Consider the following 27,139-nt stretch of genomic DNA (forward strand, 5'->3'; position numbering starts at 1 on the left):
CCATGACGTCACTGTTGTAGACAGTGTTTTCATTGGCTGTTGAGGCGGGAGCGCAGAGGCTTTTCAGAGTTTTCGTTGGGTGGGTAACGGTGAGCTCACGGGAAGGGCTACGCAACGTCACGGATATTCGCTCTTGCCATTGGTCGGGCGGCTATATTGATTTGGCTCCTGAAAGCAACCTGCACGACGAAGAGTTGACGACGTGCCATGGGACTGGCAGTAACGCTGGCTGTCCTGAGAGGAACTCGTCCTTCCATTTACCTGAGGATGTGATAGACACTACAGGCTCTCTACTTTAATGCAACTCTTGCATTATCTGACTGCGAGGCGGTGTACTATGAAGTGGTAACGATGTCCGACGACGCGGGTCCAACCCAACTCTCGGAAGAAGAGGAGTGTCTAAGAGATCGAAAATGGTGGTGCTTCTTGCTGTCGAGTATCTTCACTTTCCTGGCTGGGATCTTCATAGTGCTGGTATGGCGGGCCCTCTCCTTCCTCTGCTGCCGCAACCGGGATCCCACCGAGTATCAAAAACAGCAGGAGAAGGAGAAGCTATTGGCGCAGCAGGGTCAGCCTCCCGGCCAGCCCAAACCCAAGAACCTGATGGAGGGCAACTTTGTGACGGAGGCCAAGGATTGGGCGGGGGAACTCATCTCGGGCCAGACCACTACGGGCCGGATCCTGGTAAGTTTAATAACTGTATTATACCATCTTTAAGTCGTATCTTTGCTCAGCTCTTGCTTAACCCCCACACCCCACCCGACTGAGTAGCTTACTGCTTAACCTATGTAGTCATAAAAATTTCCTGTACTTAAATTTTTTCCCGTTTGCTGTTTTATAACCATTCTTATTTCTGACTGGTACGCACCACATATCTAAGGAGGAAGTTGGGTCGTGATGTTTCGCCCCTCGTATTCCATGCTAGCTAATGTGTCCTATACTGTCACATATATTGTATTTGTGACCGTGTCTTACTCCCAGACTTGCGTACTCTGGCTTGGTTACTCTGTCCTTCCTGAACTTAAATGTTGACGTGTGTGTCTTGTGCAGTATTTTTTCTTGTTCCACCATAGCTTTGAAAGGATACTCAGTCTTACCCAGTGTGCCTTATCTTGTCATATATTTTTCATCATATCCTAGTTCCTGTTGGTCATTCTTCTTTACCATATACTAAGGTTAAGCACTGTCTAATGTGTCCATAGTAGTATTTTTTCTTGTACACTACTGTAGCTTATGATGGATACTCTGTTTACCTCATGTATTATATACTGTCATATCAAATTACTATTTGTCTATCGCAATTACAATGTTCTTTCGAAGGTTGAGTGTTGTGTGTCATGTGTAATATTTTTCTTGCTCAACCTTAGCTTACGCACTCTGGTTTTGCCCTGCGCCTCTTCTGCTATCAAATTATACTTGGTATACTCTTGTGTGTATTATGCAGCCATACATACCGTATTTCTCTTCTTGGTGTATTTACTGCTTTGTTAATATCAACCAGGGTAATTATTTTATTTATAACTTTTACGCCATCACAACCATCAGACGATATGTTTGAAGACTCCATGATTTGAAGGGGATCAGAGTTTCCATTAATCTCCCCAACTTTGGGATTTATTTATTTTTTGCTCTTACAACTACTAATCGATTTTATTGACTTTTGAAGGGACCACGTTGGGCTGAATAGGTTCAGCACTCATATTCTTACCCTCATGTCCTACTTAATGTCTTCAATCAGATAGCTCATTGTATTGGTTTATTCTTGCTACCACCAGACTGTTGTATTCATCCTAGGAGAGCCCTCTGGTAGTGAAAGGGTTATTGAAAGTTAAAATCTGATCTCTGGTTCGAAAAGTTTCTAAGTTGAATAAAATCGTTTGGAGATAGCAAGAATAAAATCGAAAATACCGGTATGTCATCTGGCTAGGGGTTAGTCTCTTCAGTACGATGGTATGTGTAATTCTGTCTACCTTTAGGCGATTTTGTTTAGCTCGAGACTTCATACCGAGGAGAGTGGGTATAGTGTGCATTAACCCCTTTAGTGCTGGACGTCCCACCAAAGTTGGATATAGTCGCCTTGTATTAACGGGAATTATGAAAGAAAAACGTTACCGGATTGAAAGGTTAATGCCAATACAACCTGGGTATTGTTTTAGCTTGTGACCTACTCCATTATACATACATACATACATACATACAGAGAGAGAGAGAGAGAGAGAGAGAGAGTCGAATGTATGTGAGCTTGATAAAAGGAAGTGCCCAAGATCAGAGAGAGAGAGAGAGAGAGAGAGACCCGGATGTATACGTGAGCGTGATAAAAGGAAGTGCCCAAGATCAGAGAGAGAGAAACCCGGATGTATGCGAGTGTGATAAGAGAAAATGTCCAAGATAGAGAGAGAGCAGAGAGAGAGAGAGAGGTGGCACAGGATATAAAGAAATCACGAGAGTAAGATAGTGGGACTGGAGGGAAAGTATTATGGTTTTTATGAGAGGATAGACTCTCTCTCTCTCTCTCTCTCTCTCTCTCTCTCTCAACTTCTTGCATTGCTTGCCTTTCCCCTCTCTCATTTTTTCACCTTGTCTTTCCCTTTCCCCTCACTCTCATTTTTTTCACATCCCCTCTCTCCCCCTCACTTTCACCTCCTCCTTTTCCTCTTCGTATTTCCAGTCTTTTCATCATATTCCCTTTCTTCCTTGCACTGCCTCTCTCCACTCCAGCTCCCCCCCCCCTTTTTTTTTCATAGTTCCTCTCTTCACTGTGCTGTCTTTTCTTTCCGTATTCTTCTCTTCAGTCCTTTTCTTCCTCTCTTTGCTCCTCCCACTGCTTTCTCACTACCTTTCTCTCTCTCTCTCTCTCTCTCTCTCTCTCTCTCTCTCTCTCCTTTCATCGTATCAGTTTCCCGCTTCATTTGACTACCATCTTACCGGTATCTCATTTTACCCTAATATCATCTGCATTCCCCCCACTCTCACATTTCCCCACTCCTCTCTTTGTCCTTCACATACAGTAGCTTTGTGTATACCTCATTCCTACGTCTCTTCGCTGTCTCCGCCTTATTCCCCCTCTTCCATCTCTCTCTTACATCTCTCATCTTCGCTGTCTCTGCTCTCTCATTCTCCCTATTCCACCTCTCTCTCTCTTGCGTCTCATCGTCGCTGCCTCGCCTTCTCATTCCCCCTCTTCCATCTCTCTTACATTTCTTATCGTCGCTGTCTCCGCCTTCTCATTCCCCCTTTTCCATCTCTCTCTCTTACATCTATCTCTTTCGCTGTCTCCGCCTTCTTATTTCCCCTCTTCCATCTCTGTCTCTTACCTCCCTTATCTCCGCTGTCTGTGCTCGTATTCTCCCTCTTACATCTCTTATCTTTGCTGTCTCTGCATTTTCATTTCCTTTTCCATCTCTCTCGTACCTCTCTTATCTTCGCTGTCTCTGCCCTCTAATTTCCCCTCTTCCATCTCTCTCTTACCTCTCTTATCTCCGCTCTCTGATTGCCCCTCTTCCGTCTCTCATTCTCTCTTTTGCTTCTCTTATCTTCGCCCTCTCCGCCCTCATTTCCCCTCTTCCACTTGTCTTGCCTCTCTTAGCTTTGCTCTCTACGCCCTCTTATTCCCCCTCTTCTATCTCACTTTTACCTCTAATCTTCGCTCTCTCCGCCCTCTCATTTCCTCTCTTCCATGTCGCCCTCTTACCTCTCTTATCTTCGCACTCTCCGCCTTCTCATTCCCCCTCTTCCATCTCCTTCTTACCTCTCTTGTCTTCGCTGTCTCTGCCCTTTCATTCCTCCTTTTCCATCTCTCTCTTACATATCTTATCTTCGCTGTCCCTGCCCTCTCATTCCCCCTCTCCCATCTCTCATTTATCTCTCTCACCTTCGCTGTCTCTGCCCTCTCACTTCCCCTCTCCCCATCATTAACCCCACTCCCTTCAGAGCCTAAACAAAAGCAAATTATCTGGCGGTATAGCAAGAATGGAATAAAGAAGGCGTGTCCATTCTCAGGGGATTAATATTTCATCCCTTATTTTAATGTCCCTCCCCCCCCTCTCTCTCTCTGTTATAACTTTTCCACTGCTCTTGATATTCCTCTTCCTCTCACCTCCCTCAACTTCTATTTCTCTCCCCCCCCCTCCACTCCCCTCTTCTTTCCTTTCCACCCCTCCCTTTCCCTCCCCTCCCCTCCCCATTCCCCTCATTTCCCTTAATTTCCCCGCGGAGATCACTTGTTGAAACTATGGCAGGAATGAGGGGAGCTTATGGGGAGAGAGAGAGAGAGAGAGATGATGATTAGGGAAGAGAGAGATAGCAAGTCAACTAACCTCATATAATGGTATGTAATTTACCCCCATTAATCTTTCTTTATGAAATTAACTGTCGATCAGTTTGGTAGCTCCACTTTTTTTTTTTTTTTTTTTTTGCCACATAAAGTATTTATTCTCTATTCAGTACCTTAACTATTTGTCGTGGATTTCATATTGCTCAGATTATTTTTTAGTAAGTACAGGCGAGTTTATGTAGGTTGTGGAAGACCTAAGCCTGTATTCTTGTCGGTTATGGACGCTTCGTAACACCATTTCATAAGCGATTTATTCTGCTTATTGCCGCATAGTGCCCTGTTTTGTGGTATATAAATCCTTCAAACTTCGCCATAGTCTGTATAAAAAATGCACAAAAAGATCTTAACCAGCCATATCCAATAATAAATGGCCATTAAAGAGGTGCTAGGGAGAAATAGATCGGCAAGTAAGAAGTGCTAGGGAGCTTCCTTACCCGATGAGAATACGGGCTCTCGTACTGAAAGGGTTAATGAAAGTTCTGTCTACATCTAGTTGGAAAAGTTCTCTTGAACTCACCAGCGATACAGAAAGGTCAGAAATAATGTCTACCATCATCACATGCTTCAGAAAATATCGTTAAAATTCGGGGTTTGTCCTTTGAGTCTTAATTATAGGGCCGTGAGTGATTATATAACTCTCTCTCTCTCTCTCTCTCTCTCTCTCTCTCTCTCTCTCTCTCTCAAACCATTTCAAGCAGAGGACGTGTTTTATTCATGGTAAGCCCAGCTGAGTGTTCCACTGAGAGAATGTGTAACAGATAGCTATTGGATTAAAAAAGTGTCTTGAATAAGCACTTTATTGCTGTGGGCGGTCTTGAGTATTTTAGGCTAGCGCTTGAAGAAATCGTGGCAGTGAGATTAGTGGTGTACGATACATTTTTCAGCCCAACAGGTCTACATGCATAATAGATTCCAGTACTTCACTGATTTGGCAGGTAGGTTGTAAGGTTTGTATGCCACTTTTACCATTTTATTCTCCAAGGCTGGACAGAAGTGCCTCATCATTTCTTCTAGACCTTTCTTTACACCATGCCGTACCAGACAATAGGTAGGTAGATTGATAATAATATTAATGAAAATAATTCATGAAATTGAGAGGATAATGATATTAGTAGCCTATAAAGAATAATCTTGATGACAGTGCTTATAAATATTCTCTGATACTGGTAGCAATATCAAGAAAAAATATAGAATAAACATAAGCTGTAGCTTGGTTAGGAACTGGCATTTCCAGTACTAAAAATAAACAAGACAGGCATACCAAAGGCATGACGTCACTCCTCCGGCCCAGCTGTGCTTTCGGTTCTGGTGGTTTGAATTTCAAATTGCGTCTAGGACTGTTATTTACGAGACGCAGGTGCCGGTAACGTTCGAATTTACGAAGAACGGCGGTGCTTGTATTTACAAAAGAGGGAACTGTTGGTGGTGGTATACACAGGCACGAGCCTCACCAAGAAATATCGTAAGGTGCACAGGGAATTTATGGAGATGTCGTTGGAGCCATGGACTAACGACGGTTTTCTGGTTTCCGTGGTGCTGGAAGAGGACGCCCCTCATGTTGTGGCACCGATATAACCAGGAAGCGCGAATACCTAGTTATTGAAACTTTCCTCAACTACTGCTCTATCCCCTCAAAAGAGGATGGTGAACCGCAGCAGAGGGATATCTCATGCCTGCAATCCACTGGGTTCACGTTTCTGATGAACCTGGGGCTACAACTGTCATTGTTAATACTTCTGGATGCCATAGAAAACTCAGAGTACTTCTTGTTTAATTACCTATTTTCAATCTCACACTTCATTTTCTCTAGATAGGAGAGGATCAGTACGGTGTAAATATGCAAAATAAATCGCTAACGAAGAGACGTTACGAAATATCCGAAGGTACTTTGAAACAGGGGTCTAACAATGACTGCACTTGGCTTGGCTTGCTGTATCTGTGAGGATTCCACGCTGTGTGCTCTGTGGAACTGTTGGGTCCGGTATGGTTTGTTGGGTTTGTATATGCTTGGTGTGGCGTTTGTAAAGGGTCAGGGTTGCGCTCTGTTTGGGTTGGAACTTGGACCCCTACCCCGTCTCTCTCTCTCTCTCTCTCTCTCTCTCTCTCTCTCTCTCTCTCTCTCTCTCTCTCTCTCAGTAGGCATGTACCGACCCTTCACCGTTTAGTATATGTGTCGCGAGAAAACCTCATCCCTCCTGTGGTACAAGAGAAAGAGAGAGAGAGTATTTTATGTGAAACTTGGTGTCTCCTTTGATGCAAGTCCCTGAGATGGAAGAGAGAATGCCCTCCCCTCTTTGTGACTATGGTAAAGTGGGTTAAGGTGATGGGACGAGAGCGGGTTAAGAGGATAAACTACTGTAACCTGACCACTTGGTGGATCAGTTCTTTGAGGTAGTTTTGAGTAAGGTAGCTTTTTTATCAGTAAGTTATATTAGGTATCTCGACCCCCGTAGTAGCCAGACACTGTGTCGATCCGTAATATTTATTAGGAAACTGGTCTACCCTGTACCGTGCCTGATCTAACCCGACAAAGGTCTATAACCCTTTTCAGCTAAGTGTAGTCAGATTAGAGGGTCAGTTTGACTAGTAACCAAGGAGACTCACTTAACAAAGCCTCTTCGAATTTCAGGCAACCGCAGACAGGATAAAGTAACCAAAGACTATAGATCAGTAAGCTTCATTAGATAACTTGGCCTCCTTAGTAACCCAGCACTATATAATCAGTAACATTGCATAAGAATTTAGGTATCTTCTCCGCCCTAGTAACTAGACACTGTATAGCTTACCAGATGCCGGCTGGATCGAAGGCAAAGTGATGGTGAAAGCCAAGAGCGTGACGGGGTTAAAATGCATGAAATATGAGTAGTGGAATTATGACTGTACTTGAGCAATGTTTACTGATTCCTCATTATCATTTAATCAAGACAGCAGAATGAGTCATGGATGGATGTGTGTGTGTGTGTGTGTGTGTGTGTGTGTGTGTGTGAGAGAGAGAGGGGGAGGAGGGGGAGAGAGAGAGAGATGGTTCTGAGTTTACCCTGATGTGAAAGGGTATAATGTACGGTCTTTGAGAGTTCCAGGAATGGATCGATTAGCCGGTATACTGGCGAAAGGTGAATGTGTGTGTGTGTGTGTGTGTGTGTGTGTGTGTGTGTGTGTGTGTGTGTGTGTGTGTGTGTGTGTGTGTGTGTGTGTGTGTGTGTGTGTGTTTGTGTGTGTGTGTTTCTCTCTTTCCCAGCCTCCGCCACTATCTCGTTTCTCCCTTCACCACACCTGGGGCCCTGTAAAAGGTTGGACTGCGCGCTTGAAGGCTAACTTATAAAAATCCAGCAGGGAGGCGGACGGGCAGGTGCAGTACGCTGTGGCGGGGACGTGGCCACACTCACAACAATATGGCACAGAAAAAATAAAGAAAAAATGGGAATGCTGCACCTGGTCTCACAGTGTCTCGGCTTTTCTTTAGCTGAGGAAGTTCTGTAGGAGAAGGAGGAGTACAGAGAGAGAGAGAGAGAGAGGAGGGGGAGGATAGGTGGTAGTGAGAAAGGAATATTAGGAAAGGAGGCAGAGCAGATAGAGAGACAGAGTAAAGGAAGAGGGAGGGAAGGATAGGTGGTGGTGGGAGAGAGGAATGTTAGAGAAAGGAGGCAGAGGAGCTGCAGCTGCATTGTAAGAGAGAGAGAGAGGGGGGGGAGGGGGAGGATAGGTGGTAGTGAGAAAGGAATATTAGGAAAGGAGGCAGAGCAGAGAGAGAGAGAGAGAGTAAAGGAAGAGGAAGGGAAGGATAGGTGGTGGTGAGAGAGAGGAATATTAGGGAAATGAGGCAGAGGAGCTGCAGCTGCAATGGAAGAGAGAGAGAGAGAGAGGTCTAAGTTTTTCGACCTGCAATTTACATGTTGGGAAAGGAGGCAGAGCAGCTGCGGCTGCATTGTAAGAGAGAGGTGGAGGTCTAAGTTTTTCGACGTGAGATTTACAAGTTGCAAGTTGTGATTTCTGGAGGAACTTTTGGATCATTGTATCTTTGCCTTAGTGGTTTGCTTTTGTTTATCTGTCTATCGGTCTGTTTTGATATATGTCTAATTTACAGTTTGATTATATGTAAAGCATACCCGCTCGTTGGCTAGGGTGTGATGCAAGGGAATTAATTTACAGTACAATTGGTCCTAGCTTGGGGGATTCAGGAAGAATTAAATAGTAATAATATACTTTACAGCCCAGGTCAAAAACACTTCGCCCTTCTGGACTTCTGAACTCGTCAGTGACTCTCCATCCCCTCTTAATACACCACTGGTTAAGCTGACAATATATTGCAGTTTGACACGATTCAGGGGCTGGTTCCACTGTAGATTTTTGTTTGCATCTCACCGAGAATCCTCAGACATGTTAAGCTTCATTGGTAGGTATAGAACACACTAAGGTTTCCATGATAACTGTTATAATCAGTTTTTTTTTTTTTTTCCACCACTTCAATTCAGTGACTTTTCATATTTCATTCTTGCTATCTCCAGACGACGTTATTTTGTTTAGGGAATATTGTTCTAACTGGAAGGGTTAGAAGTATTTTTTTTTCCTATGTAAGGTGCCCCCGAAGCCGGATAAAATTGTATATCTATAGCAAGAATGAAATATGCAATGCGTAATTGGATTGAAGGAGTTGATGGTTTCTTCGCTCGCCTAAGTCACTGCTGAAGGAAGCTAAGGAAACTGGATCTGAGGAGTGAAAGGTTTCATGGGTCAACGAGTGGAAAGTTTCATGGGTCAGCAGATTAAAACTGACTACCGATGTGGAGAAATTTTTGACTCCGACTGTACATTTCAGCCCAGCACGGTATTTGGTGAAGGAATCCTGGGTGCTCTTTCCAATGTAGCTATTTTTGCCTTGCTCTATCCTGGTGTTGAAGGCCGTCACACTAACCTTTATTCTCTCTCTCTCTCTCTCTCTCTCTCTCCATTGTATACACATTTTTCATTTAATATTTTGCCTTCATCTCCCCCCCTCTCTCTCTCTCTCTCTCTCTCTCTCTCTCTCTCTCTCTCTCTCTCCATTGTATACACATTTTTAATTTAATATTTTATCTTCATCTCCCCCCATCTCTCTCTTTCTCTCTCTCTCTCTCTCTCTCTCTCTCTATCTATCTCTCTCAGAGTAGAAGAAAGCCATATATCAAACGTGAAAAACGACCCTCAAACCTTACACACATTTTTAAGCATTGCAAAGTATAGGCCGGAAGACAAGTAATAAATTTCAGGGCCAAAATAATAAAGGCTGCAATATTTCCACGTGGATTTATATGTCTTCCATTCCCGTGAGGACTGTCAGGGAAGATGATGTATGTTTAGGTGGGACAAAAATGGGAGAGCCGCGTTGTGGTATGGTTTTCGGATGGGAGGGGTTAGATAGGGGTTAGATGCGGGTTTGGAGGGTTAGATGCGGGTTAGGAAGGTTTAGATACGGCTTAGAAGGGGTTAGATACAGGCTAGGAGGATTTGATGCAGAATAGGAGGGTTGGACACAGCCTTGGAGGGATTAGATACAGCCTAGGAGGGTTAGATACAGCCTTGGAGGGTTAGATACAGCCTAGGAGGGTTAGATACAGCTTGGAGGGGTTAGATACAGCCTTGGAGGGTTAGGTACAGCCTTGGAGGATTAGATACAACCTTCAGCAACCTCTTCATTGTTAGAGTTTCCTCCCAACTTGAATAAGATCATCCAGCGGTAACCATGAACAATGGTAGGTAGATAGAAGAGAGAGAGAGAGAGAGAGAGAGAATAAAAATGTCACTGTTGTTAAAGGGATTAAAAGTTCCCCTCGCAGCTACGAACTAACCCTTCCAAGATGCCACAGGCCTTAGTGCTGTTCTAAAATCCGCCTTATTCAAATGTGTGTGTGTGTGTGTGTGTGTGTGTGTGTGTGTGTGTGTGTGTGTGTGTGTGTGTGTGTGTGTACGCTGGTAGGGTATACTTTCTACATTCTTACTCTTATTAGAACTCTCTTTTTTTTTTATTTGTGCCGTATACGTACACTGGTAACAGATACACTACGTAAGTTATTTGTATTTATTTATTTTTTACTGCTGGTTTTCTGTGGTGTCTTTCATTTTTCTTGCAGTCTCATGTGCCTCGTTGTATGTATGTTGTGTGGAGGAGTGAGAGCATCGCGTGTGGAATAGTGACGTATGTTGCTAGTGATTTATGAAGGTTTGATTACGGGTGCAGCTAGAAACTTATCAAGGTTACCTGCTAGTGATACGTATTGCGAAGCTGCAGATGTTCATGTGTATTTTTGCCCTTTCTTTTCATACCTTTTTATTTTTTCTTATTTCCCCCTTTTCTTTTTTCTTTTTTTTCTTCGATCCTGTGACATGGTTTATTCTTCTTACCTGCAGACGATTTTATCCTAGTTTGGACCAAATTTTCGGATTGGAGGAGTTAGATGTAGCCTTCAGTAACTCCTTCACCATGAGAGTTTTTTTCCAGTTAAATAAAATCGTCTACAGGTAGCAAGGAAGAAAGTTAAAAAAAAATCGTTGGTGTGAAGAGCTAACTGGTATAAAATTATTTGGCGGCAATAATGATGATGATGATGATAATAATAATAAGAATAATAATAATAATAATAAATAAATAAATAAATAAAAATGATGATGGAAAGACTGTTAGCGTACTGAAAGGGTTTCTCTTCGATGGCAACTGAATACACGTCTGATTTTTGTATACATATTTATGGGAGGGTCTTGGCGTTGTAACATTTTTAGTAGTGCTGGAACGGGTTGTATAATGTATTCCCATTTGCCATTCCGTATTCAGAGTGCCGCGTCCCTCTTTACCCCAGGCTTATACGAGAGGTGAGATTTTGAGAATTTATGGCTCTGTGTTCGACTTCCTCAACCCGTGACGTATTTTTATATATTCTGTTCTTGCTATTCCAAACGATGTATTTATTGATTTATTTATTTATCTGTCTATTATTATTATTATTATTATTATTATTATTATTATTATTTATTATTAAGGCTTTTGGAATATTTGGGAATTAGAGAACTTAGCCTGTATGTTCAACACCTTCAACTGTGACGATTTTTTTATTCATGTTCTTCCAAATTTATTATTATTATTATTATTGTTATTATTATTTTAGAGGAGCCTGAGTTGGAGGGGTTATTTACAGCCTCCATTAATTCCTTCATTATCAGAGATTCCTCCAGGTTTAAGTGAAAGTAATCTAGATGTAGCATGAATAAAAAAAAATGACATCGTATTGAAGGGTTAAACCATAAATCTCGGGGAGGAAGGAAAACCTCTGATTTCTGAAGGACACTGATGTGGTTATTAGCTTTGATTACCCTGCATCCCAAATTACAGTGAAGTCAGCAGTAGTGTGGATGCTGGTCGCGATCTTGTTCACGTGCTTCGGAAGTATTATAAATTAGGGCGATTCACGCATAAGGATTTAGATTTTCAGAACTTAGGTACTGATAACTCGTGTTAAGACAGAATTTGCAATATCAGAGGTTTGTATAAAGTCGTATTTAAACACCTTAGACCGAGGACGTCAGTTCAGAGCAGAGTAAAAGAGTCTGACGTTTGACGGAGAAAAATAATAATATGGAAAAAATAAGTCGCAGAATATTAAAGGAACATTAGTGCACGTATTTTAGAAGCAGAATTTGTGGATTTAGGGGTTCGTATAAAATGGTATTGAAACTCTCCCTGCTGAGGACGTCATGCCTAATTTAAATAAGAGTTTGCCGTTCTCCATAATAAGGCGGAAAAAAGCTGTGGGGCATTAGGGGAATATTGATGCCTGTCTAAATATTTACGGCAATACGTTAGGTGAAGGAGGCCAAGATGGGCGAGGCTTGGCAGTTAGCGTATCTACAGTTTATTAAAGCCTTCTGCCCTTGGCCTTAGCTTGCACCGCCAGGCAGGGGAGGGATTAGCAGGGGAGAGACTACCACGCACTTGTAAACGCCCTCCCACGGCTCACTCCTCAGTAAAACTGTATGACGTTGGAACAGAATGCTAGAGTTGTCCCGACTATGTGAAGGTTAACGGGGATGGTATTAAGACTCTCCGGCTCCCATGACAGACTCAGGTGAATAAAATCGTTTGGCGTTAGCTTAGGATATTATGACAGAGTTTTGCCCACCACAATATCACGGGCATTGTGTGAGTTGGTGGAAACATGGTGAGTGGAAAGTAAATGTGTGATATTGCGTGAGGTGCGGGAGATGCAGTGAGTTAAGTGGTTGGTTATGTTTGGTGAAATGTCTGATATTAATGTAAAGTGCGGGAAATGCAGTGAGTAAAGTGACTGGGTATGTTTGGTTAAATGTCTGATAATTTGTGAGGTGCGGGAAATACAGTGAATTGAAATGCTGTGTATGGTTAAATCTGATTAGATGTGGTGATAGTGACAGCAATATTAGGTTGTAAGGGAATGACTGGATCACGCTGGGTTGTCATGGTAGGCAGGTTAGGAGATGCCTATGACATTAGGTGGTAAGGGAAGTGGGTTAGGTTGATGGCTGACTGTGTTTGGTTAGGTATATGTACACTAATTAAATAGGATAATGTTGACAATAGTACAAGGTCGTAAAGGTCTGGTTAAGTTTATATAATTAATTAGGATAAGAATGACAGTAGTACCAGGTGGTAAGTTTTCATGTATTGTCATAATAGGAAACACGGTTCTCTTTAGGTGCGGTGAAATATGAGGTAGATTGAAAGTTGAGTGTGTTTGGTTTTATCAACTGGGAGGTAAGAAGCAGGGTGAAAATGGGTAGGTATGCGGTAGAGTAAGCAGATAGGTAGGTGAAAAGCAGGGTAGGAAGTAGTCAGGTAAGTAGTAGGGGAGGAAATAGAGTAGATAAGTAAGGTTTAGGGGAGATAAGAAGGTAGTTCAGTAAATAGAATGGTGGGAGGTAGGTAGACGCGAAGACACGTGCGTTAGAAGGGGCGAGGTATGTATGAGAGGGGGGAGAAGTAGGTAGGTAGATGGATGAAGGCAGCAAGGAGGTGAGGAGGTAGACAGCAAAGAGAGGGGTGCAGCAAAGTTGGCACCCATCCCATCGTGTGTGTCTGTGTGCGTGTGTGTGTCACCCCCCTCTCTCTCACACACACAAACACACACTCTCATCCTCACTCTACACCTCGCACGGTATGCCACAGATATTTATAAGTGTGTCCGTTCGCTTCTCAGGTCGCGTGATGCCTGTGGAAGTTAATACGGAATAACTAAAAAAATCTGAGTCTTCAGTTAACACAGAAAGCAAGGGAATTCTAATTAATCTCAAGGTCGATCTCAATTTCCCGTTTACATAACCACGGTGAATCATTTAGCTGGCGGCGTTGTATCTGTCAATGTGTTTGCGACGTTGAAGTTTCAACTAATGACAAACAATATATCTTCAAAACGCTTTACTGCTTTACTTCCTGGAGATGCTTATGGGTAATCCTAAGGGATATTTATACAGTACCAAGAGGACAGAGAAAGCCTACATGATTCTCTTACAGTGACGTTTAATTCTTACTGCTCTCAGACTATTTTACTTAACTTGAGAAAGGCCTAGTTGTGAAGAGGTTAATAGAAGCTGCATCTCTCCTCACCAGCTCAGAAACTCTCTTAAAGTTAAGTTAAAAATTGTGGAGGCAGCAAGAACGTAGTTAAAATTACGTCATTGTATTCAAGAGGTACACACACACACACACACACACACACACACACACACACACACACACACACACACACATTATCTTCAAATTTCCCGAGCTGATTTCCTGCAGTTCACCTAATATTAGAGACACATTACGAGTACTTAACAGCTGTCTTGACACCATGTACCGGCTCATATCATTTCCTTACCTTAAGTTATTAATGTTACTCTCACTATAAACCTTCATCCTTATGTATTTCATCTTTTATTTCACATGCCTTATAGAACCTCTTCAATACGGTGATACATATTTTTAAGTATTTTTCGCTCTCCAAACAACTAGCGGTGGCTCAGTCGGTAGAGAGGTGGCCTGCAGTCCTACAAGACCCACGTTTAATTCCCTGCTGGGGCAGGGAACAGTTTAAGGATTTGAATTTCATAAAATCAGGCTTTACTGATCTACCAGAAGACCCGCCGACATGTCGTAATAATACCCCCGCTAATACCAATACACCAGTCCTGTATGGGACAGCCCTAGCATGTATTCAATATGGACGGTGGGTGTTAGCGCCGAAGTGGTGACATCCAGAGGTGTATGGTATGTAGGAGGACTACTGGGCCTTGATAGCAGGCTGTGAAACCTATGCCTAGAGTCGGACACATAAAAAAATATATATATTCAGCTGACAGACTTTCCTAACTGATTGCTTGATTGAAATACGTCATCGGAGTGAAGGGTTAATGCAGAGTTGTGAACATTATTATCGGTCCACTTGTTTAGACGAATCATGAAGGAAATCTTACGTAATATTGTGTAAATTTGTTTGCTTCCGAAGACTGTGTCAGTGGGTGTTGAAAATTACGGTTCATTGCTTTGTTGTATTTCTTTATGACGTGGATGAGTATTTATAACCGCGACTGTACATTACCCCCCTGTGTGTGTGTGTGTGTGTGTGTGTGTGTGTGTGTGTGTGTGTGTGTGTGTGTGTAAGAGACTAAAGGAATGGCGATGGTGTGTATTGGCAGCCCTAGTGAGCAAGGTTACCCGGTTCTACAATACCTTCATTTACTCCTCGCTATTTCTGAACCAAGCTGAAGTGGTTGACTGGCTTTGGTGTTACTTGGGATATTTGTGTATTTTATTTGTTATTTTATTTATTAGAGGTGGAGAGGTACGGTGTTTCCTCCGTTTCTTTCGTCTTTCTTCCATATGCATTTTCAGCGTAGTGCCATTCCTTTATTTCTTCACTAGTTCCCTACAGACTCTGCGCAATTGTTCTTTGTGAGAATAGCTTATGACGCCCTTATAATTTTTTATTATTTGGGCATTTTAAAGGGATTTATGGGGTTGAACGTCAGTCGGTATTAACACGCACATTTTGGGTTACTGTAGGCCTGTTTGTGTATGTTTATTAATCATTCTTGTTAGTGTGCACAGAAGCATGTTTGTGTACTGTAGCTGTGTGAGGACCATCTTGTGTTTCCTGAAGTATGTCGGCAGTCTGATTTACTTATATTTGCCTGACGATGTTTGAATTCTGAGGAAGATTACACTTACCCGGCCTGCAGAACCCTGACGCACTGTCGGCGCTACGGTCGTGTCGCTTCTTCGGCTTTGCTCTCCGTGGGCTTTGGGAATTTAGTCTTGTGAATCCGAAGCAGGCGTCACTGATGAGGATGAAGTTAATGTTGCTAAGTAAAGCTTGCTAACTAAATAAATGTTGCTAAATAAAGTGATCATTGTCGGTTGCTGCGGATTTGTGAGGCTGATTGTCACAGTCTATGGAGAAGAAAAGAAGAGAAGCCACATTAACTTTTTGTTGCTGACTGTCAATATTGTATTATATTTGCCATTGCTAACCCTTGTTGGGGAGCTGGGTGGGTTGTTTGTACTCACGATAGGATATTTGAGAGATGATTTTATTTCGTGTGTGTTGTTTTCGGAAATATATTGTGCCTTAGAAGCGCATATCTTAGAGGCTTAGCTTGTCTCTGACCTTTGCTAAGGAGATGGTTGAGTCTCATTAGTAATTAAGCTAGGTTTTAAATTTTGACGATTGTGACCAGCTGTTTGTGTGGTATTGCCCTCATGTAATGCATGCTATTCCAGAACCATATTACTGACCTTGTATGGCCTGAAATTACTATACCGAAGTTGACGATTTTTTTTTTTTTTTTTTAGGTGAGTATTTTCATCATCAGCCTCTGTCATTCCCGAGCAGGAACTGTTGAGAGGGATGGGGAATGGTTTTACTTATTATTGCTTTTTATGTTAAGGAATTTCACCATCATCCTCATCAACAACCTGCGTCACTCCCCTGCAAGACGTGTTAAGAGGATGAGGTGTGGTTTTACTCTTGTATACCTGTTTTTTTCATTTCTTGTTTATCCTTCTCCATTTGTCGAGGCCGCCCCTCACATGGCTCGGCAGATAGATATATACATAGAGAGACGCATAATATTAATAGGTCAGCGATATCTCAAGGCGTCATTTTTTGTTAGTCACTGTTTTTAATATTTATTTTCACATTTTTACAATTTCAGATTGATAGATAGATTGGTAGATAAATAGATGGATGGATATATAGGTCTGTATCATAGAACAAAATGTATCAGTGAAAAGTCAAGGCGTCTTTTGTCTCCTTTTGATTTTATTTCCCCTTTAGATTCCTCTTTTTTCCTTTTTTAATAAATTTACTGTTATTGTTGACACTGGCCGTCAGAGGAGCCTGTAATTTGTGCTAACTTGTTGCGCGATGAGGGAGAGAGAAAAAGAAAAAAAGGAGGGGGGGGGGAGAAAGACGAAAAAAAAATAGAAAGAAAAGGAATAGTGAGTTGTGAGCCAAAGTTATGAGTGTTATCGGATAAAAGTTTTCCGTGGAATTTTATATTGTTTTTGGACGGGAAAGGCAAGCGAGCCGAGTTTAGGCGCTGCGAACTTTGGCCCTGGATGTGTGTGTGTGTGTGTGTGTGTGAGAGAGAGAGAGAGAGAGAGAGAGAGAGAGAGAGAGAGTCGAAGGATAAAGGAATGCGGGAAAAACTAAGAGATTAGAGCAAGAGCAAAGGAAGATTAGTAGTAGTTATGTAGTAGTAGTAGTGAGAGAGGGGGGAGGGAGGATGTAGGAAAGTTAGCAGTCGATTATCTAAGTAAGTAAAAGTATGAAATGGAGAGAGGAATGGGAAGAGAGAAGGGAGAAATGAAGAGGAGGAAGGATGGAGATTTTGGGAGTAAGCAGGGAAGAAAGTAAGGAAGGAGGGCAAAGGGTCAAGGAAAGAAGGAATTGAGATGAGGGTGGGGGAAAAAAGGAGAGCGAGTTGTTAGGTAGAAGAAAGAGGGAGGAAGGTAGGGAAGGAAGGAGGGAAGAAGAGTTAAAAAGGAAGAAGGATAGGTATGAAAGGAGGAAAGATGGGTATGAAAGGAGAAATTATAGTTAAGACGGAGGAGAAAGGGAGGAAGGAATGAGGTCGGGAAGAAGTAGGGAAGGAGTGGAAAAGAAGAATTGTAAAATGGGAAGGGAGGAGAAAGGAAGGGAATGGATGGAGGAAGAATGGTAAAGACGCCGGAGAGAGGAGGGAAAAGGGGTTGGGATGAGGAAAGGAGGAAGAAGAGAGCAAGTTAGAGAAAGAAAATGGAGAAAATGAGAAGGAGGGAAGGGGATAATCCGGTGAGGGGAGAGAAACGTAGAAGTGGAAGGGAGGGAAGTAGGGAAGGCGGAGGGAGGGAGGGGAGGGGAGTGGGAAGTAAGGGAATTGTGTCATCATTACTATGTATTCCTAAGGGCACGTGGCGAGAGGGGAGGAGGGAAGGGAGATTGTCTGGGAGGAGGGAAGGGGGAGGAGAGAGGGGAGGAGAGGAGGAGGGAAGGGGGATTGTCTGGGAGGAGGGAAGGGGGAGGAGAGAGGGGAGGAGAGGAGGAGGGAAGGGAGATTGTCTGGGAGGAGGGAAGGGGGAGGAGAGGAGGAGGGAAGGGGGATTGTCTGGGAGGAGGGAAGGGGGAGGAGAGGAGGAGGGAAGGGAGATTGTCTGGGAGGAGTAAAGGGGGAGGAGAGGAGGAGAGAAGGGAGATAAGTCTGGAAGGAGGGATGGGGGAGAGGGAGGGGAGGAGGAGGGAAGAGAGATTGTCTTGGAGGGAAAGGGAAGGAGAGAGAGATAAAGGAAGGGAGGAGAGGTAGAGGAGTAAATTTTAAGAAAAAAGACCAAAAGCTAATATGGTTGATGAAAATAAAAAGGCCAAACATAAAAGATACACGTTATGAGGGAAAAGACCAAAAAGTTAAGGTGATTGAGACTTTGAAAAAAAAAAATGTATGTTATAAGGAAACAGGACCAGAAAGTCAGCGTGTTTGATAAGATGAAAATAATGCCAAAAATAAAAGATATTGTGTGTTAAAAATGAAATAGATGTTGAAAGACTGAAAATATAAGTTTATGTATGTAAGGGAAATTACCTGCGTCTGGCTTGTACTATGGACATTAAAATACACAAGGAACCAGAATGTCGGATGTATAAATAGTAATAGCGAAAAGACAGACAGACAAGCAGACAGACAGATGAAAGGTATGAAGGAAGAAAGACAACTGAAGATAAAAGGGCACGTAAAAGAGGAAATATGTAATGAGAGACAGAGAAACAAATGAAAGGTAAGAAGGAAGAATGAGAAACTAAAGATAAATAGGAAGGTAAGAGTGAAGGGAGGAAATATGTAGAGAGTAAGTGAAGGAAGGGGGGGTGGTGGCTAAGACATCAGACGAGAAGGCGGTCTTGTTACATAAATAGGAAGATGTATGGCTGCTTTCCTGCCCTGGCTCTGTGTGTGTGTGTGTGTGTGTGTGTGTGTGTGTGTGTGTGTGTGTGTGTGTGTGTGTGTGAGAGAGAGAGAGAGAGAGAGAGACCTATTTCTTTTCCAGCTTTAACAAGTCGATAATCGTGTACTAGACATAGCGATAAAGAATAGTCTAGCGTGTCATTAGCTTCCCACGTACACAGCACTGCTCTGTACTCCGGAAGTAATTACCTCTTATCTGTATCACTTATCTGTATCCATTACACACACACACACACACACACACACACACACACACACACACACACACACACACACACACACACACACACACACACACACACACACACACACACACACACACACACACACACACACACACACACACACACACACACACACACACACATATACACACTCGCTAGCATTTGCGCCCTAATTACCGTATCATGGCGTGTGTGTGGCTCATATTAACCCGTTCACTACGAGCGGTCTCTCTCTCTCTCTCTCTCTCTCTCTCTCTCTCTCTCTCTCTCTCTCTCTCCTATGAAAATCGTCTGAAGGTAACATTAATGAATAATCAAAAGACATGTTCTGAAGGGGTTGAGGTGAGTAATCCCTTCCCTACAAGATATATCCTTTAAGCTGAAGAAAATCGTCTGGCAGAAGAAGAAATATAATAAACATGTTATTTATTAATTTACTTTTTTCTTTTTTTCTTTTTCTTTTTTAAGATTAATGTGTATGTATATGTGGTGAGCATAAATTTGGCAATAAGTCAGAGAGGGAGAGAGAGAGAGAGAGAGAGAGAGAGAGAAGCAGGTAAATAAAGAGAATATTAGAACATCGCGAGAGATAGAGATTCCGATCACTTATCCCACTAGGAATCTATTTAGGGCCTGGAATACCTTGAGAGAGAGAGAGAGAGAGAGAGAGAGGGGTTGGGTCCTTTTAATACTCGTACCTTGTGACGTGTACCATACCGTGAGATCCAGGTCCACTGTACCATTTCGGTTTTTTGCTCTATAAGGTGGTCTGTATATTACGCATCCCAGTTTTCGTGTGTTGCGAGAACGGCTTCGTCAGCTTTTCTTGTGCCAGTCCTGCATCCTTTCTGCTCCCATAACCCCGCTCATGCCTTTTTTTTTTTTTTACGTCCTTTGATGGCTTGGGTGATTAGCTATCCTCACGAAGCGGCCTAAACGTCAGCGCTTCTCACTCCAGCAGTTTGAAATGTGATGAACCGTAGTATTAGGTAAGAGTGAGTCTCCTTTCCTTGCTAGTTAGCTTGACCCTCCAGTTTGACTATTCTTGGCCATTAATCGAGCTTACAGGGATTAGGGATCTTTGTTAGGTATACTCATCTGTAATAACCAAACCACCCACTCCCTCGTTACCATGGCCTAAAATTACTATCTATGCACTTTGATTGCAGAGTTGTAGCAATCAGTGAACACAGGGGTTTGATACTGTCACAAACAAGTGCTGTGGAATGGATGCATAGAGCCTATCATTGCATTTTTCTGCCTCTGGGCTACGTGCAATAAAATGTGAAAGGACGAAAGTTTGAGATAAGATCAGGAGACCGTACCAATCCCAATCCTCCCCCCTAAGAAGCAGAGCATCCAATCCCGTCGTTATCAAAGTGTCATACGTCTTGCCCGTGTCATGTTAGGTCCAGCCGTATCCAATCGCTCAGTCTCTGTGGCCAACACTTGACACTTCCCCCTTGCCTCCCCTCCTAATCTCCCAGTTGCAACATGAAACTCGCTATGCAACGTCCATGGGGAGGCTGCACCAGTGTACCAGCCCTCCCCTCCTCATCCCTGTTGGAGATGGGGTAAGTTTCGTCGTTGTCATAGTCCATCATCATCATCATCATCATCATAATAATATTTTCTACAGTGAAGTTTCCACCCTATTTAAAAAGAGCAAAGCCCTTCTTTACCAGAATTATCTCAAAGGTGAACGAAATAATCTGACGATTACAGGAATTGGAAGAAAAAATTGTCCTGCTGCTTTAAGGCACAGCACGTGTTTTTAAGCATCTGTAAAAATTGGCGTGTAAATACCGGAAAATCCGATCTTTGATGCTCAGATTCCGGGTACAGTGTGTGTGTGTGTGTGTGTGTGTGTGTGTGTGTGTGTGTGTGTGTGTGTGTGTTTACGGTGCTAGATTTGGTCTGATTTATTTTTGTTACACTGGTGGTAGACCCCATTTCATCTGTATCTGTCTATATCTGTCTATATATCTATCTACCTATCTGTCTGTAAATATCGTTGTGCTGATTGTTGGGTCAAGTGTATCCTCGAATGACTTGGAAGACCGCAGCACATTTCCCTTAGCGATTTATTTTGCATATTAGGTCCCAGTATCCTTTGTGTTATTGATGCAATGTTGATATTAAAGCGATGTAAATAACAAAGTAGAGAATGCCAAGGTGTAATATGCAGAATGAATCGCCAAAGAAAAGGTGCTAGGACACACTTCAGTAGAATTGGTAGGAGGATTACAATGGTCTGGCGTTAAGTGATAGAGATTACCATATTTGTTCCATCCGCGAGAGGGCTAATTTATTCACATATTTTAATTCAGAAGTATCAATAAATAAAGGAGGCTTTTTGTTCGTGATGCCTGGGTTATTGTGGGAAGGAGAATAATGACAGTGGAAGGGAGAGGCTGCTTATTACTGGCATTTGGTTTATCTGTTAAATCACCCACTCATTTTATTTCTGCATGTAACTAAGGGTCAAGAATTAAGTGTTTTTGCAATGCTTTTATCACTGTAAAAATAAAGAAAGTATGCTTATTTAGTTTTTTCATTATTTTTTTTTTCGAAATTGTGGAAAACAAAAAGGAATACTGCAGTTGTTTTCCATAATGCCCAGACTCTTGGAGAAAGAAACACTATATTCTTGTTTGTGTTTATTTGTTTAGTTTCTTCCTGAGTTGTGAGGAAAATCGGAGAAAACGGTTGCGAATGTTTTCCCGTAATACCGAGACCGCTAGATAAAGAAACATTACTTTCATTCCATTAAGTTTAATTTCGGAGTGTGTAAAGGTGATTGTAAAGAAGGGAAATGGAAAGGATTGCCGTAAACTTTTCCTTAATGATCAGACCGGTGGAGAAGGAGACATTATTTTAATTCGGTTTGGTTGCATTTGCGAGTATAAAAGCGTGTATAAAGAAGGGCAAAGGAAAGGAACACTGTATACGTTTTTCCCTAACACTGAGACTGCTAGAGAAACGCCCATTACTTTCATTTCCCTTGGTTTTCTTTTAAAGGTGACTGTAAAGCGAGTGTTGCCTTATGAAGCCTTCGTTGTAAGCACACCATTGTTGTCGGGGGGAGGGGGGGGTGTTATTGAGAGAGATATTAAAGTGAGGGGGTGAAGGGGTTTAAATGTAGAGGAGTTGGGGAGGCAAGGAGGGGAGTTTTAATAAGACATCTGAAAAGTGAGAAACGGGGAGGGAGAAAGTTGATTAGTAAGAAGGGGTTGGAGCAATGCAGGAGAGTTTTTCTGACTGGCAGAGCGTAACCAAAGGGGCTGGTTACAGTGGAAAGCAAACAGCAACAAAGCTGCTTGTCCTTTCGTGATTGGTATAGGGAAGGTTATAACAACAAAACCATTCCGTCAGTTGAAGTCAGGGATAGAAAAGCAGGAAGGCCTTTGAACTGTGGAGGCTTAAACGAAAAGGGATTGTTTTGAAAGGGTTTAAACATGGAGAGGGACGGAGAGGGGAATGAGGGTGGAGGGATGTAAACTGCGAAGTGTGAGGCGCAGAGAATTGGTGCAGTTGTTTTAAAATGGGGGGAGGGGGAGTGTTTTAGGTGGGGGGGGGTAAAGGACCCTGGAGGGAGGGATTTTTTTTTTTTTTTTTTTTAGTGTTGTGAGGGGGGGGAGGGTGTGTTTGAGGAGTAGGGGTTTTAATGGTGGGAGGGAGAGAGGTCTTTGGTGTGGTTTAAAATTGCGAGGGGGTTCAAAGTGAGAGCGGATGCACTTTTGCCTCCCACGCGGCGGTGTGTGTGTGTGTGTGTGTGTGTGTGTGTGTGTGTGTGTGTGTGTGTGTGTGTGTGTGTGTGTGTGTGTAGGCATGGATCTGTGCTGGATGATGAGGCAAAAATTGTATTGATTAGGACTGGCATTTTCTCTCTCTCTCTCTCTCTCTCTCTCTCTCTTTCTCTCTCTCTCAGCATTGCCTCTAAATTTGGCTTGTTGGTAATGGCACCTGGATTTTATCACTAATATTTGATGTATTTTGAATTGTCGTTGTTGTTCCCGATAGTTGTGGAGTGCATCTAGTCGTGTGTGTGTGTGTGTGTGTGTGTGTGTGTGTGTGTGTGTGTGTGTGTGTGTGTGTGTGTGTGTGTGTGTGTGTGTGTGTGTTGTTCTTGTTTTAACTGTTTTAAATATAGTTTGTGTTTAACCACTGAGAGAAGTTAAAGGAAAAGCGATATGAAAGCCATTATTACCATTATTTTATATTTTTCTTAGGTGGCATGGGAATGAGAGTAGGTCAGAGAAAGTGATATGAATGGATGATCCATTGTTTTCTGGAGTATTATATTTATTTATCCATTTATTGAAACTGGGTGAATTATCAGCTGTCCACTTAACGAGGGTATGTGGAGCAGCCCTGTCAGTATCCTATGTTGGCTCAGTGCACATATAATCTTCTACAGTAAACACTTCCGTGTCTAATATATACATGTTTAAAGGTAGTTTAGTTTTCTGCCTCTGAACCGGGTTATGGTGGTATTGCTTCTTTTATTTCCTGCTGCTGCTGCTGCTGTTATTACTGTACTACTGTTTTTATTATTATTATTATTATTATTATTATTATTATTAGTAGTAGTAGTAGTAGTAGTAGTAGTAGTAACAGCATTGAAACAGCTGTTAAGACCTTAAGAAATGCCTGTTGGTGTAAAATAATTGCTCAGAACATTAGGCAGGGACAATTTGGCATCAGAAGACTGAAAATAAGTATGAAACCAAACCACCAATTTTGCACCGAAGAAAGCTGCTGCCCAATTATGAATATCTGCTACCCTAGAAAATGTTAAGACGCTTGAGAAGATAATCTAGTAAAACGTATAATTACTCGGCGGATATGAGGGTAATTTGCGGAGAATTTACGGCGCCAGACTACCACTTCTGTACCTAAATTTTTACTCTCTAATAAAGCGTATCAAGTACTTTATAAAAATACTAACTCATGTAAGAAGGCATCTGGGAGGATAAGTGCGATTTTTGTACTTCTGTTTTATCGTGTTGTTCTTTCAAGGGCTGTATTTTTATATATTTTCTTTAAATTGCTGTAAAGGTTAGTTTATGTTTGCTTTTGTCTTCACTCGCACATCATCAGACACTTAACAACCCAGTTAGAGTGAATGATAACGTGGATAATATGACAGAGAAAAATTAATCATAATAATATTTAACTGCAATGCACTAGTTTATCGTAAGAAATTTGTTAAGATCTTTAATGAATACGGTCTCTAGATCCTGTCAGTAGTTCCCTAGTTTTATGTTTTCCTCTGTCTCTGTCTGAATTCTAGCTTCCCCATGTGTTAGTGAGAAATTAGATTAGGATGATGATGGTGTTGATGGTGATGATGGTGTGTGTGGATGGAGATGGTAATGGTGATGATGGTGATGTGTGTGGTGGTCGTAGTGTGTGGATGGAGATGGTAGAGGAGATGGTGAAGTATCGTTTCCTGCACTTATATATAACCCCTACCTACCTACCCCATGTGTTAGCGTGAACTAAGGTTAGGATGCTGCTGCTGATAATAATAATGCTTCGGTATATATCTTTTGTGCCTCTGCCTCTTCATTATCGCCGCCGGTACCTCGTTTTGTGTTTACCTGGAGCGTGAAACGAATTTATATACCCTCCCCCTGGCCCCTACCAACCTCCCCCTCCTCCTTCCATACCCTCCTCCCCCCAACTTTCCCTCTTATGCCCTGACCCTCCCTCCCTCCCCATTCTGCCCCCCTTCCATGTCCTCTCTGCCCCCAGTTTCCCCCTTTCCCTCTTTCCTCCCAACTTCCCCTCCCTTCCATGCCCCCCCACCCACTTCCCCTCTTCCATACCCTCGCCCCCAACTTCCCTCTTTCCATCCCATCTCTGTCTCCAATTTCCCTCCTTTCGTGTCCTTCCTATCCCCAGTTTCCCTCCATCTATGCTCTCCCTCCATGGAACATTCCTCGTCTTCCCCTCTCTCCGCTTTTTCCCACATCCATCTCCCCTCTCCCATCTTTCCTTCCCTCCCCAACTTCTTCCTTTCCATTCCCCTCTCCCTCTCAGCTACCCCTGGACATTCTCTCCCCATTCCATGTTGAGGTGGAACAGGTGGAAAGGAAGAGAGGGACAGGAGGCAAGGAGGAGAAGAAGAGAAATGGAAGAGGAGGAGGAGGAGAAAGAGAGGAATGGAAGAAGAGGAAGAGGAGGAAGAGAAGAATGGAAGAAGAAGCGGAGGAGGAGGAAGAGAAGAATTGAGGAACGGGAAGAAGGAAATGAAAAAGGAGAAAGAAGAGAGAAATGAGTGAGGAGATGGAAGAAAGAAATGGAGGAGGAAATGGAAGAAGGAAATGAAGAAGGCGGAGGAGGAGAAGGAGGAAAAGAGAAATAGTACTGAAATAGAAGAGGAAGGAGAAGGCTGTGATGATAGTTTTGATAATGACGAAAAAAGTGAAATAAAGAAGAACGCGAAAGAAGCAAGGAGGAATATGAGAGAGAGAGAGAGAGAGAGAGAGAGAGAGAGAGAGAGAGAGAGAGAGAGAGAGACGTGGAGAAGGTAGAAAAATCACTAATGGAGGACTCAAGGGGAATGAGAATGCAGGAAGCGAGGAAAGGAAAAATGTCAGACGAAGAAGCGAGAGAAGCAGGAAGAGAGGCGCAAAAAAGGAAATAGGAGCAAGAGAGATAAGGATGAAGGGAGTGAGGATTAAAGGAAGAGGAAGTGAACGAATGAAGAAGAGAGGGAGGGAGGAAAGGAGGAAAATGGAAGTAGAAGCAAGGAAATATGAATGTAGGAATGCAGTGTGAGAAAGTATATGAAGAAGGAAGTGAGAGAGGGAGTAAAATAAAACAGGAAGTAGTAGAAGGGAGATATGAATGTTGGAAGCAGGGAAGAGGAAGAATGAAGAAGGAGGAAGCGAGAGAAGAGGGACGAGATGGAGGGAGGAAAAAATCGGAAGTTTACTTTGAGGCAAAGGAGGAGCCAAGTCTCAGGGGCAGGGAGAGAAGAATACGGGGAAGGAAGAAGGAGCTGAAACTTAGGAGGGAGAAGGAAGGGAAGAGAGAAGGATTATGACCAAGAGGAAGAGAAGAAGAAAGAAATGTGGAGGAGGGTAAATGTTGAGTGGAGAAATAGGAGAAAAGAAATGATGAGGAAAAACATGAAGGAGAGACTAAATATTAAAGAATTAAAGGAAGAAAATGAATACTTGGAGGAGTAAGTGGAGGAAGACAGTATTAGTAAAGGAGCAAAACAAAGTAAACGAGTAAGGAGGGGAAGGAAGAACATAATGAGGGAAGTAAGAATAAGAAGAAAAAAAGGAGAGAAAAGTAAAGTTTTGATGGGAACACACAAAACTAGGAAAATAGATATAAGATAAAGGAGGAACAATAAAAAGAGGAAAAGAGGAGAGAAAATGTACATATGAAGAGCCACAGAAAGAGAAAAATAAAAAGGTTAATGTAAGGAAAAGAAGGAACAGAACGAACAGAGCAGATATAAAGACTGGGAGGAGAAAATGCAAGTGAGAGAGAGAGAGACAGAGAGTCGTGGAAGATTACAGAATAAGTGGGGTAAAACAAGAATGATGAGGAGCATAAAAAGAAAGAGCAGGTTTAGAAGGAAGATGAATGACCTGAGGAGAAAGAGAGAAACGAAAGGCTTACTGACAGAAGGAAGACGAGAAAAAGGAGAAGCGCATTGATCGGAGGAGAAAGGAGAGTGGTAGAAAGAGGCGGACGAAGAGGAAAGAGATTCAGAAGGAAGAGGAAAATGGAAAGCAAGAGGAGGAGGTGTAAGAGGAGGACAAGATTCGGAATGAAGAGAAAGATGGAAAATAACAGAGGAGGAGGAACAGGAGGAAGAAGAAGGAAAAGATTCAGAAGGGGAAAGAGAGTAAGGGTGTAATGATGATGAGGAGGAGAGGGAAGAGGGAGAGTAAAACGAGGAGGAGGAGGAGGAAGAGTTGGGAGAATAAGAGGAGGAGGAGGAAGAGGAGAAGGAAGTAAAAGGGGAGGAGGAGGAAGGGTAAACGGAAAGGAGGACCAACATCTCGGCGAAAACAACAACGGAAAGAAGGGGGCGGGAAATTGGGCGGGATTAGAGGAGTTCTGAGAGAGA

General features: G+C 42.6%; 1 protein-coding gene across 11 annotated transcripts in view; it reads left to right on the plus strand.

Annotated features, from left to right (window-relative positions):
* The first annotated feature begins 215 nt into the window (after window positions 1-215).
* The window catches only part of slo (calcium-activated potassium channel slo), a 743,408-nt gene continuing 716,484 nt past the window's right edge, over window positions 216-27,139 (plus strand). For all 11 annotated transcript variants that reach the window (XM_080286162.1, XM_080286163.1, XM_080286164.1 and 8 more), the window contains exon 1: window positions 216-684. In XM_080286162.1, the coding sequence (XP_080142288.1) occupies window positions 352-684 (333 nt within the window). In that variant the 5' untranslated portion in view covers window positions 216-351. The remainder of the gene's footprint in view (window positions 685-27,139) is intronic.

Source organism: Coenobita brevimanus, chromosome 110 (assembly GCF_032717465.1).
Source record: "Coenobita brevimanus isolate Jiangsu-jjx chromosome 110, ASM3271746v2, whole genome shotgun sequence".
NCBI classification, from domain to species: Eukaryota; Metazoa; Arthropoda; class Malacostraca; order Decapoda; family Coenobitidae; genus Coenobita; species Coenobita brevimanus.